General features: G+C 42.0%; 1 protein-coding gene across 2 annotated transcripts in view; it reads right to left on the reverse strand.

Moving 5' to 3' along the window:
* tln2b (talin 2b) overlaps positions 1-13,243 on the reverse strand; it is an 85,230-nt gene that overhangs the window by 15,635 nt on the left and 56,352 nt on the right. For both annotated transcript variants that reach the window (XM_025056168.1, XM_025056167.1), the window contains exons 21-44: positions 13,075-13,218; positions 11,723-11,889; positions 10,927-11,055; positions 9,816-9,929; positions 9,584-9,697; positions 9,339-9,473; positions 9,076-9,204; positions 8,848-8,950; positions 7,744-7,952; positions 7,114-7,233; positions 6,748-6,945; positions 6,191-6,330; positions 5,513-5,606; positions 4,983-5,072; positions 4,748-4,870; positions 4,251-4,394; positions 3,971-4,156; positions 3,680-3,820; positions 3,076-3,257; positions 1,982-2,114; positions 1,766-1,867; positions 1,468-1,638; positions 445-591; positions 135-236 (exon numbers count right to left, since the gene is read on the reverse strand). In XM_025056168.1, coding sequence (XP_024911936.1) covers positions 135-236; positions 445-591; positions 1,468-1,638; positions 1,766-1,867; positions 1,982-2,114; positions 3,076-3,257; positions 3,680-3,820; positions 3,971-4,156; positions 4,251-4,394; positions 4,748-4,870; positions 4,983-5,072; positions 5,513-5,606; positions 6,191-6,330; positions 6,748-6,945; positions 7,114-7,233; positions 7,744-7,952; positions 8,848-8,950; positions 9,076-9,204; positions 9,339-9,473; positions 9,584-9,697; positions 9,816-9,929; positions 10,927-11,055; positions 11,723-11,889; positions 13,075-13,218 — 3,317 coding nt within the window. The remainder of the gene's footprint in view (positions 1-134; positions 237-444; positions 592-1,467; positions 1,639-1,765; positions 1,868-1,981; positions 2,115-3,075; positions 3,258-3,679; positions 3,821-3,970; positions 4,157-4,250; positions 4,395-4,747; positions 4,871-4,982; positions 5,073-5,512; positions 5,607-6,190; positions 6,331-6,747; positions 6,946-7,113; positions 7,234-7,743; positions 7,953-8,847; positions 8,951-9,075; positions 9,205-9,338; positions 9,474-9,583; positions 9,698-9,815; positions 9,930-10,926; positions 11,056-11,722; positions 11,890-13,074; positions 13,219-13,243) is intronic.

Raw genomic sequence — 13,243 nt, forward strand, 5'->3', positions numbered from 1 at the left:
GGCGCGGCCCCCACGCCCCCCGGGGGGGGGGCCTGACTTGGTTATCTGGAAAAAAAAAAAAAAAAAAAAGGAGAAATACATCATCAGTCAAAAGAACCTGATGTTACTATGGCGACATAAAGTGATGCACTGACCATCTCTTGCGCAGTGATAGTGATGGCCTTGGAGAACTTCACCATTGTAGTCTGGTAGTCCACAAAGGAGCCCTCAGGTTCAGGGGGGGTCCCCTCACCCAGCTGTGGAGATCAAATCCATAAATTCTTTAATTCTGGGATGTCAAAAGTCAAAAGTTTTAATTGTTGTAACCAACCAATACCTTCTTCTTGGTCATAAACAAATATTATCTTGTTTATTGAGCTAATGTCACCAAACGATTAATTAATAAGCAATTGCACAAAAAAATGTTATTCAGGCGTAAAGATCTTCCTCCTAAGTTGTACTCACCCTGCCCATGGACTCAGCAATGGACTCCACCATGCCCCCCACCATGCCCACTTCACTGGCCGCCTCATTCAAAGTCACCATGATGTCGTCCACAGCCTCCTTCATCAGCTGGGCCGCCTCGGAGATGGCATCGTGTGTGTGGGACGCCTGGGAACACAGTCATGGACGGTCAAGGGTTCTGTGTCCCAACAGTTGATAGGAACTTGTGTTCCATTAGTAGCTTTTTTTTTCTTATTCTTTCTTTAAAAGTAACCATTTTGACACAAAATCTTGATAAATTCTTTCTTTGTAATGTGGTGATTCTTTTTGTTACAATGAACAAAATACAGATAGAAATACAGAGTTAGTGGCCAAAATATTACACCTCTGTCAGATTCATAGATCTGTTGTGAATCTCAATATATTCACTTATTATGGTATTTTTTGTGCATTATTATGTAAATGTCTTTTTGTAAGGGTTCTGAAAGGTAATTTGAGTCTGAGCATAATCTACAGAATGGAGTAACTATTACAGCAGAAATGCAATGAATATCAATGACAACATGTTCTTCTTCCACGTGGAATGCACTTCAATTAAAACAGTAGGATTTCCATGTTGTCTGCCATGGTTACAGAGGTTCACTGTAATAAGGCAGGAGCCCAGGTTACTGAAGTGGAATTCATCATGTGACCACATTATTCTGTGAGGTCACATATCTATAAGACACTGATCTTTTTATGATGATGTACAGATCTGGTTATTATAATAAAACCATGTTGTAACAACAAGACAGAGACGATAAAAACACACATACATCGACCTACTGCTATTATCTCTCAGCAATATACAGAAAAATGTTTTTTATGCAATCATGATTATTAACGCATAACTATGATCATGATTGGTCATGATTATTTACGACACGTTCCACAGCCTCCTTGTGATAAATCAGATTAAAAACTGTAATTGTATGACATCCCTTATTTTTATTGATGATGGGTTAACAACAACAACCGAGACAATATCTGCTCAGTGTTTGGTACCTTTGGGTTTCCGCCGCCTTCTTTGGCAGCGTAGAGCATCTGCAGGGCCGACTCAGACAGAGTCTTGGTCTGATCCAGGATGGTCATTTGCTGCTGGTGGTCGTGGAGTTTTGAAGCCAGTCCCACAGATGCCACAATAAGAGGCTCAAAATAACTGGCCAGCCGTGTGACCTAAAAGGCGAGAGTTTTGGGAGAGCTGTCAGCGCCAGGAATAAATCACATAAAGAAAATAGACGAAATATATTTGTCTCTTCTTTAAATTCAGAGCGGATGCAGCCATAAATAATGAGAGCAGCACCTTGTGTCCTAGCTGGGCAGCTTCGCCTCGGGCTGCGGTAGAAACAGGATCAATCAGGTGCCCAATCTCCTGCACAGAGGATGTCAGTTGCTCCTGGAGCGCCTGGTGAGTTAGGAAAGGCACAGAATTACAATATAAGTCACAACAGAAAGACTTTGTATCCCATTAAGTTCTCTGTCTCAGACCAGATAGAGCCCGTGGTGTACTTTAACTCACTTCCATGGAGATATCATCTCTGCAGGGCAGGGTCTGCCCGACGGCAGCCAGAGACGCTTGCTCAATGTCCCGGATACATTTATTGATACTATCAATACTGGAGTCACACTCCCTCTGTCCTGGTGCCTTGTCCCTGTCATCAGACATATTAAAAACAATTAATATATTTGTAGAAGAAAATAATACCCTGCCATATCTGCTGAATTTGGAGGAAAAATCATACAATTGCTTTAATATAGTAATTATATATGATTGGCTTAGCACTTATTCAGTTATACACTGTAATTATAATGTGATGTGACCACCATTTAGTGAAGCACATCTAATTAAAGCAGGTAAAAGACATTCAATCAGGAGTGTTGTTGTCACATATAACAAGTTGTTTGTTAGATATATTACTATAAAATTGTCATTATATAAATTAAAGTACATTATTTGTGGCAGTTATTTGCGTTCCTAACATTCTAGAAGAAGCTGGTTGCTACATTTTCTGTCTGACTTCTCTCTTTTACAACTGGTAAGTTTCAAGGTTGTTCCAGACATTTTGAGTGTAATTAGTTCTGAACCCCCACCGTTTTCTGGCTGAGTAACTTTCATCATAAAATGCTTAGTAACTGTAACACTCTCGAATAGAGATTTTTTTTTCCTGTTTTGACATCCATATTTGTTCTTACTTCCCTTAGTTTGAATAATGGCTTGTAGGATGGGAATACAAAAAAAAAAAGTCTTGGTTAGAAGAATGTAGAACACTTCAATTTTTAAACATGTTAAATTTCCTTTTTTTTTTAACCACATTTCTTCAATATTACCATCTAAAAGTGTTGACAGTGGTATTAAAATGATAAAATGTGTTTGAGAGCTTCGGTCAAACAGCACAGTTACAGCTCTACGATGTTCTGACATTTCTCTAATCTGTTGCAGGGCAGGACAGTGTCAGCAGCTATATGCTAATGAGACATTTAGCACGTAGGTAAAACCATGTCAGAGTCACAGCAACATCGTGTTTCTGGTACAAATCAGTTCAGTTGATCCAGAAAAAGAAAGTCGGGACAGATCTGTCTGCTGGTGCCTGGTTTTTAGTTTTTTTAACAAACCGTATGGAGGTGATGAGGCTCTTGATTGAGTCAGACACAGTCCTGGAGTGACCAGCTAGTATGGACCAGGTGGGAGGGTCTTTAGGATTCAGAACCAGAGAACGAGCTGTTTCTAAAAGGTAGGTGGAGCTGTCCAGCATGGAGCGGGCTGAACGCACAATCGGCTCCTGCGCTGCTGAGCCCTGTGGAGATAAAGACCACCATCACCGACCATCGTGACAAGCACTGTGGCCACTAGGCAACGACGAGTGGATAAATGGTCTCGACTTTGAAAAAATCCTTCACTCTTTCTGATCAAGTCCAAATCTTCTTTTATTATTACATTAACAAGCTGAAGATTAGAGCAGGTGTGCCTTGAGTGAACGCCATTAAACACTGCTCTCAAACAGATTACAGCCATAAGGCTTTCAAAGGTGTGTTTGATAACTGGCCTGCTTAGACTTTTTGGGCTGTTGAAAAGTGGATTTTCAATTTTTCAAAACAATTTGAGAAAACAGCAACGAATTTGGGGATAAAATCACAGTGATTTGATCTGTAGTAAAATCAGACTAAATCACTAAACATCCATGTGACATTAAACATGGGGTTTATAACTGGACTCTACCTCATTGCTGATCTGAGCTGGGATGCTCGCAAACTCAGGGTTGTTGGCAAAAGTGGAGAGGTTTTCCACCGCCTCGAGGAGAGGAGCTGTCGCCACACGACACCGGGTTCTATTCTCCTCTGAAAAATCTCCATCCAGAGCCTGAAGTAAGACCATTCAACATTTATTTTAACACAGATCCATTTTTAGTCATATTTGTGTGTGTGTGTGTGTGTGTGTGGATGAACCGAACACATCTGCAGGGTTCTTCGGTTGTTGTGAAAAAAATGCTGAAACAAATTCACACTCAACGTTTTGATCGGTTGGGGAGTTGACCTTGATGGTTTTGACAAGGTTGGCTGTGGTGTTAGCCACCTCTTTGGCTGACTGCACAAACTGCCTCCTAGCCACCGGGTTGGAGGTTTTTGAGGAGGCCAGGCGACAGGCGTTACAAAGAGCTGAGGTGTGTTTGGCCACAATTGTTGCTGCAGACAACACCTGCAGAAATAAGAAGCCATGTTGTAAACTTTCTAAAACAAACTTTGTTCATGTACTGTAGGCAGTGTCATTTTCCTGTTTGGACCATTCTTACCTGTGAAGGACTACTGGCTGGGTCAACTAAGTTCTGACATGCCATCTGTATAGCCTGGTGAGCCTTAGCAAACTGGATCGGATCCACCAGTCCCTCATGTCCCGAGTGACTGTTGGGATCTGACACACCAACAAGATAAGACGCCTGGAATAAAAGGAAGACACATTTTGACACTGATTGTGCTATATATATGTGCTGTATAATATATATCTCTTGAACATTTAGTCTTTGTATAATATGAGCTTTCCTTCTACATAACGAAAAAATACAGACAATTATTTTTAAGAAGTATAATGTTATCATCTGCCTCAGAGAGCATGACTCTGATATTTTAAACCTCAACCTACACTTTTATAGATTGTGTGACTGTTTGATCAGTACAGAAGACACTGGTTCACATCATATTCATGACCTGTATTAATAGGTAATGAGTAGGAGACACAAATGTTGTGACTGGGTTAAAAAAAAAAAAAAGGATTAAAGGCAGCCGATCACACCTGTCCTGCAGCCTCAGTCAGCCCACACAGAGCTTTGGACGCCACACCCACGCTCTCCCCAAAGGCGACCACATCACCCGTCTTACAGTGCTGAGAAATACCTGCCATGGACTCGCCGAGCACCTGAGGCCATTTGGAGATGGAGAATATTAGGAAGAATTGGCTCTTCAGCAGCAAAAAGTGCGGCTGAAGGTTTAAATGTCTGGTACATGCAATTATTTTTAAAAACCTGTACCTTTGAATTTTCCATGACGCTCTCGATGCAGTCAAAGTAAGAGAGTTCACTGACAGGCTCGTTGGGATTATCTAAAAGTCCTCTGACAGCCTGGGAAAAGAAAACAGTGCTAACAGAAATGGACATGCCACAAACCTCTGAGTGCATGATACTCATACATTTTTATCGGCTGCGAAAATTAGAGTTGAAAAAGCAAACACTATAAATGTAAATCAAGCAGATTGTAAAATGCTTGCCGAGATAGATTCTAATAACCAAAGCTTCATTATCATTCCTGNNNNACAATGAATCTGTGCATAATGCAAAATATAATGTGTTTAGAACATTTCTAAATTTAATCTGCAATTACAGTGTCTCTGCAGAGGTAATCAAAATAGGCAAGATTAATATGATGCCATTATTTGCTGATGAATGCACACAAAAAAAAAAAAAAAAAAAAAAAAAAAACCCAACCCAAAAAAACCCAAACAATGAAACAGCTCTGAATAGGAGACCATGAGACTGTGTGCTACAGTGTCTGGGATGTTTACCTCCAACTCCCTTAATGCGTTGTCACACTCTTTTTGTCCTGCAGCTTGTTGGGTACAGAGTGTAATTAGCTGGTTAATGCTCTCTGTCACCGCCCTGAAAAACACACACACACACACACACACAGAGAGAGAGAGGCTTTTAGCTCGTACATGTGTCCACTGCATGATCACAGCCTGCCTTCATTCAGCCTCACACATGAGATCAAACAAAAAGACAAATGTTCTTAAAGCCCCACCCCCCCCCTCCTTGCCCCTCCAAGCATGGCGTTCCTGGCCTCTCTGTGCAATGGGCTAACACAGGGCCGCATGAGTGCCAAGATTGTCTTAAGGTTTGTGTTCAGCCTTGCTGAGCACTGACAGACTCTATCCAAAGCTTCCATCTTCCTAATTAGACAGAGAGAAGTCAGTCAAGCCTGAAGCCCTGCGGGAACAGCTGCTTGGCTTCTTTCCACTAGGAGGAAGATACCCACTCCCTGCAGCAATGCTGAGAGAGAGTGTGTATAAGTGGCAAACAGATGAAACTGGGAGACATTATAATAAAGTCCCGAAATCCACTACCTACTGTATTTGGGATAGTGCTGCTTACCCTCCTGACACTCACTGCAGTACGTTTATTCGAAAAAAAAAAGAAATGACACAGAAAGATGCATTTCCTGTGTAATTTGCATCTTATCGCACCTCGCTGCCACAGCTAGGAGATTCTTGGCATTGGCTGCGCCCGGGTCCACAGACAGGGACTTGGCAGCCAGCAGCAGCTTACTGGATGCCATTGAGATATTCTTCAAATTACCAATGACTTGGATCTGGTCGTCTTTGCTCTGCGGGGAGAGAAAAATGCAGGTGAGTTTTCTAAGATAAAGTTACAGCTCTATTAAGTTAAGACAAGTTGCCCTTAAAGGCAACGACTATTGACAGTTATGTAACAGGCATTAATGACCCCGAAGCTCACGTCGTGCAACATCAATTTCAATCTCCGATGATTTCTTCCACATTAATTAACACCAAAGCCAGGACAAGATCTCATTACCTCTGATGACATCAGCACCGAATGTGAGACACTGATACCTTTAACTGTTCCTAATAAAACATCTAAGTTGAGTAGGTAGAAAATAAAACATCTCAATTAGACTGTGTTTTAAGATTCCAGATGTGTTACAAGTTGGATTGCAGATTGCAAATTATCGTCGAACTGCTTCTGATAAATTTGAAGGTGGGTTTGTCATCATGAAACCTACTTGGGTGTGTCCTGCCATCTCAATGCCAGCATCCAGGAATTCATCAAAGTCTTGGCTGAATTTGCCTGAGGCTGCAGCGAGCTGGCTGCTGGTCCCTCGGGAAGAGTGGACAACCTCGCCTGCAGAGTGGTTGAGTTCAGCCGCCGTGTGGTTCAGATCAGTCTGGGCCTCAGTGAATGTCTTGCTGCATGGTGGAAGCTTCAAAAACAAAAATGTACTTTAAACAAGTACTTTATAACAAGTAAATATAACAGAATATGAAAATAAGACACCTGTCTGTCTGAAATAATTATGAACCCCACAGTATCTCTGCACGTTGTTGTTGCTGCACAAAACAGATGGTTAAAAACCTCGTGAAAGTCTCACCATGTCAACCAGCAGCTTCTTGCTGGCTTCTCCAATGCTCCTCAGAGCCATATCAACGTCCTTCTGTCCTGGCAGGCAATTTACACAATTATTCAGGGAGTGGGACACAGCTTTGGCCACCTGAAATTAAAGACAACAGCAACAGGTCAAAGGCATTCCATTAGTCATTTTCCCATTCAACTGCAAAAAGACAAATCCTCAGATCGGGATGAGGAAAGACAACGGGCTCATAGCAGCGCACAGTAGACGATGTCATGATGAGATACATGCAAAACAATGTATTTATGCTCTGTGGAGCCTCAGTAAAATTTCTTTTTATATTTGGCTGAGGAATGTCGAGATAATTTATATGATACAATCTTCACTTTAAATACGTAAGAGATTTCCTGGAGAAGTCAATTTTGCGAATTGGAACCTTAAGACAAAATAGACTTCCTAAGATGAGAACATTTTGAAGGGAACATATTTCTCTAAATTGCTGGAATTCAATGCTGGAATTGCATCTTCCTCAATAACAGTCTCAAAATCGTTCAGCATAACCAAATAGATAATAGCATTGTAGCAGCATTTGTGGAGGTAAGGGTTGAGATTTGGAATTTGAACTGATCCAAACCGAGCATCATGTTTCACCTGGGCCAATCTCTGCTGACTCTCAGCATCTCCTGGATGAACCAGAGCCTGATGGGCTTCGTGGATCAACATGGCTGAGCCCTCCATGACACACTGGGCTGAGTCGAGCATCGCCGCCGCAGCCTGTGGCTCCTTGGTGCTGGCGGCCACACCTCTGGCTGCTTGAGCCAATGTCCTTAGAGCCAAAGCTGTTTCTCTGGCTGCTACACCTGCAAATGCACAACCAGAGATAATGTCTCAACAATAAGAATGAGAATGAGAAAAAAAATGACACAATTAAACGGCCTTACATCAGCCCCAAACAAGAACCGTACAGTTCCAGGAACTGGAGCTGCAGACGCACTCCTGCACGTGTTACGGTACAAGTATATTATTCTACAGAAGCCGAGAGAATTCGATGTTCTTCATCTTCTCGGCAGTTGTGGAAATTGAAATAGTCACCACGCTAAAGACCTCAATTTCAGACTCATTACATTTGCTTTGCAGCATTACGCTTAAGCATTAAAAACGGAGGGGTAACAACGGCAACAGTACTGTGGAAATGAGCTGGCAGGGCCCAGCAGTACCCCACTGATACTGAAATGGCCTGATTGTTTGAATAAATTAGTTAATACAATAAAGATGCCCCCCCCCCACGAGGGAGGTGCCCTTAACTTATTAAACATAGGGCTGAGAGAAAGGAGAAGCAAATTACATCAGCTAGCCAAGTGAAGCCATTTGCTGATGGAATGTTAAATGTAGTGAAATAAGATTAATGAGTTGTGAGCAGCACCGTGGGCCATGACATGAAATCCTGGTCGGGGGCGTCCATTGTTAGAAATGTTATTCCTTTGCTCTCTTTTTTTTTTTTTTTGCTTTGTTTTCATCTCCCTCCCCTGAGATCTTCACTTGGGCCAGAATTAATGGGGAAATGATCCAAGCATGCTGGGTAAAAAAAGACTTGGTTTATGGCAGTTCCACCAACACAATTAAAGCAGCATTCATGTCATCTGACACAAACACTCGCTCAGGTGTTTTTGAAGCCATAATATTTCCAAATGGCATTAGGTTTAGATAAATTACCTTGAGATCTACTACGCATCATTTCACTCCACTGTCTGTTACCTGTATAATGTTGATTGCCTTGTGCAGCACACGTTAGCAGCTGAGCCATGGAGGAACCCACAGCCTTAGATGTACTTCCCAAATCCTGGGCACATTTTTCCAACTGTACCAGAAACAGGATAGAAAATAAAAAAAAACAGTGGTATTCACATGTCAGGATTGCATCATGATGTTAGTGGTTAATAGTTGGACTGTAAAAACATATGCCGTATGTCGCTGTGTACTCACTGTTTCTCCAGGAAGAGGTTTGAGTTGGGCATCGATCACAGACATCTTGGCATCCTGGAGCTCACTCTTGAGTGTCTGGACCGTTTTGAGAGCGGAGTCAATCTCCAGAGGACCGCACGCTTCGTGGGCCTTCAAGCAACACACACACACACACACACACACACACAAAAGCAAGGATGTCCATGTGGACTTTCCGTCCATTACACAGAGACAACAGCATGTACAGCATCAGTGAGACACAGCCTTGTATACAGTATAGACACCTTCTGGGTGGCGGTCCTGAGCTCTGCCAGGCAGGTAGCCAGGTTCTTGGCACATTGGCCCAGTTGCATAGCAGCTGCCTGGTCAGCCACAGTAGGAACTGCTGACTTGGCAGATGTCACCATCTTACTTCCAGGCTAAGGAAACAACAACAGCAGCAGCAACAACAACAACAACGACAACAACAAATGTATTAATATAAACAGCTGGATTTGTTTCTCGGCTGCACGTTGGTGAACAGACTCACCTGTAAGAAGCTCTGGCTGGCCATGATGAGGGCGAGCTGAGCTCCCAGCTCCTCAGGCTGTGCCTGGCTGCTCTTCATACCCTGCACCAACTGGGGAATGCTATCTGCCACCGCCTGCATTTAACAAACAGTATCCATGTAACTATTATTTTTAAAATAAAACACATTTAAGAAGAATATACATAATAGTTATGTGGTTGAAAATACACTGTGAGAAAAGTAATTACACTACCTTGCAGCTGTGCACGAGTTGTTGGTGTGAAACTGTGTTTTTATTCGAAGCCGCGGCATTCTGTGCAGCTGCGATGGTCTGAGTGGCAGCTGCTGCAGCCTGCTTTGCTGCAATCTGTTAACGAGATACAAATACATGTCATTTAGGCAAAAGAAAAGGATCGACAGCTGGCTAAGAGGGATTGTTTTTAAATGTATAATTCAAGTCTTCTGCTAAATGTGATAAAAAAAATAATAGAAAAGCATTCAGCATTGACATTATCACAGTGGCGCATCGTGTTGTGTGAGTGTGTGTGTGTGTGTGAATTTTTTATATTTTACATTAGTGATTTCATTAACTTACTTACTAACGAAAGTGCTCCAGGAAACATGGAGTGAAATGAAAAAGCTTGTTAACAGGAAAATGGATCTGGGATAATTATTATATTTTCACTTTTGGATTCATGGCCAACACGTTTCCCTGTGTAGGCGACCACAGAGGCAGATGAGAGAAACAGTACTTTATGTCTGATACTATGATCATCCAAGGTTCAAATTTAGAACGCCATATAGAGCAGGGTGAGTTGGTTCAACGCCATCCCCATTTTTACATGCTCTACCTAGAAAATGGGACAAAAAGGATTCGTCCTTGTTATTCTCATTCTTGACCAGATGATCAAAAAATCACAACAAATTCCAGCTGCTGTTGAGATTAATGATGTTTTCTGGTGGCACTTTGGTATCTGACAATTCATTTTTAAACTAATTAAGATTTTTTAATTAAGATTAATTAATTAAGATTTTTTTGTTACAAAATAATGATTTTTTTTCACTTGTCTTTATTCTAACCTTTTTAATGTCCACAGAGTAGCAGAAACATACATTTCGGACATTCTAACACCGCAGTGTTATTTTTACAATACAGAAAATTCTGCTTTCGATGTCATTCTTAAGAAGAACACATTATTCAGGGTTTAACATAATATTAAGGAGCAGAAAGCAGTGTTGGCTAAAGGACCAAACATCACTGTACGCAGACACTTTTGCTGTGGAGGAGGCTCATGATAGAAGGCTGTGTTCTGATTAAGGCCAAGTAAGGAAAAGATGAGAATATGCTGACTGCTATGACTCACCTCCAGCCTGTTGACCAGTTTTTTCTTAATCGCATTCTGAGCTGCAGCATTAGTGGCGACACGGAGCCCCTCGGCCGCCTCTCGGAGCCGCTGCTGCTGGTTCTCATTCTCTGGATAAGCAGCCGCCCCCTGAGGGCGGACAAACACACAAACACATTACCTCACAGATGCAGATGGACTCAAAAGACCAAGGACACATGAGCAGCACATACAGCAACCGCTAACCAGAGAATGCCACGAAAGTTCAACAGCTGCTCTTAAATGATGTAGAGTAGATAACAGAGACATTTGGCTCTGTCTCTGCTTTCTGACAGTTTCCAAGGAAACCATCAGTGTCAGAATACCACTTCCTTTTTTAATAAAGGCAGTGACGTGCTAATGAAAGTGTCAAGAATCCAAAAACATCAACGTAGTACGAACTGTGTTTCACATACTTGGGTTTTTCAAATTATTAAGTCGACAGTACAAGATAGTGATTGTGCAACCTTTTACTGCAGCTGTAAAGTGACTCTGGTAGTTAGAGCTCGCCGTAATGACAAAATGACTATTCTGTCAAGTGAAAGCAATACAGTTCATTTCAACACTGCACTGGCTCCGAGATCAGACACAGTAATGGGGAATAAAAGAGAAAACAAACTCATCACATCTTTGGTGGATAAAGGTCATAATTATTACATCACTGCTTAGGTAAGTGGAACATAATGCAATGAAACACAGCTGCTTCTATTTAAGCACATATCAACCCATATGATAGACTCACATTCCAGTCTGGTGGTTACACTCATCCCACCCTTACCTTTGCAGCTTCAACCATCCGTGCTGTAGCATCTGCCAGGAGTTTGGCTGCAGCCAGGAGTTTCTTAGAGCTGTCCACGTCAACTTCCGCTTCTGCATCAGACCTCATGGCGTTCACCAAGTCAGAAGTGGCTTGGGCCAAAACCCTGGCCTGACGCACCATTTCACCTGTAGGCACATGGAAGAATCATGAAAAAAACATCAGGGTTATCTAGAGGGGACGTGTTGGGTCTCTGTCTGTCCATTGGGCCACAGAGTGGGAAATGGTTAGTGTCCTTGCTTAATAGCAAGAAGGTTACCAGTTTGATGCCTGGTGGTAACTGTCTTATTGTGTGTAATTTGTATGTTGTCTATGTGTGCAGTCGTAATACTGTGAGTACAGTATCATCCCACAGTCCAAATACATGCACGGTCAGGTCAGTGACTAACGAATCAACATGAGGTTTAAATCTACACCAATTTTCTAACAAACAAACAAATAAATATGTTTTATGCGTTAGCGTTCGAGCAGGTCTTTAAGCTGATTTGTATCATCACAACAGGTAAACAACAAAGCCTCGCAGTAGAGGTGTCCTCGACTTGAAAGCGCTTTAGTTTTTTAATTATAAATCCTCGTGTACTTCCACAGCTGTAGCATTTCCCGACAGTCATCTGTTCAAACAAACTTAACTTTTCAGAATATTTATGTAACAGCCCCCAAACACCTGCTATAAAAAACTTGTGTTTCCCAAACACCCACAGGCAGCTTGAAATAACTCACCCAGAGCAGTCTATAAGAGCTGAGATACCTGAGTGCTTTACAACCTACATCCTGTGGTCTAGGAAATCAACAGCCTACCTAAAATATAGCCTACCTAAAATATTAATAATAGAAAAAAAAAAAAAAAAAAAAAAAAAAAAAAAAAAAAAAAAAACTAACATTCCCCAACTGTTCATTCTTTTAATTCCTGCATTTTGGTGATTTATAGAAGACGATAGTTTGTCCTCTGAGAGAAACACCCAGGTCATGTGTTTCCTTTTAAGTTTTCAAAGCCTTCATGATGTTGATTGGGACCAGACTTGAGGCTCTGTAGTGGTTTTGGATGACATGTTTCCTGCAACCCCTTGAGAATTGGCCGGGTTTAGGAATTCTTCAGCTACATGGCTTGAACCATAACAAATAGTCTGAGCTCTAAAAATGTCCAAGCCGGGGTACGCTGTTAACTTAATATAGACAATATCCTCTGGGTCTGTAGTGCAGTCAAAACACTGGGAATGTTCACTGTAATCAAATAATAATAATAATAATATAAAGACCTGTTTGAGTTGGCAGAGTCAGATGAATTAGGGGAACATCAAATAACCTGTACTCACCAGCATCACCCATGGAGGTGAAAATGTTTTCTGTAACATTCATGATGGTGTCTGTAGCCTGGTCGTAACGTCCGATTGGCTCTCCGCAGCTGGCGTAGTGACGGACGTGTTGCAGCAGGTCGCTGAGAGACTGGCTGGCCACGCCTGCCCCCGCCCCCCCCCCCCTCCG

Source organism: Cynoglossus semilaevis, chromosome 6, assembly GCF_000523025.1.
Source record: "Cynoglossus semilaevis isolate Cse_v1.0 chromosome 6, Cse_v1.0, whole genome shotgun sequence".
NCBI lineage: Eukaryota > Metazoa > Chordata > Actinopteri > Pleuronectiformes > Cynoglossidae > Cynoglossus > Cynoglossus semilaevis.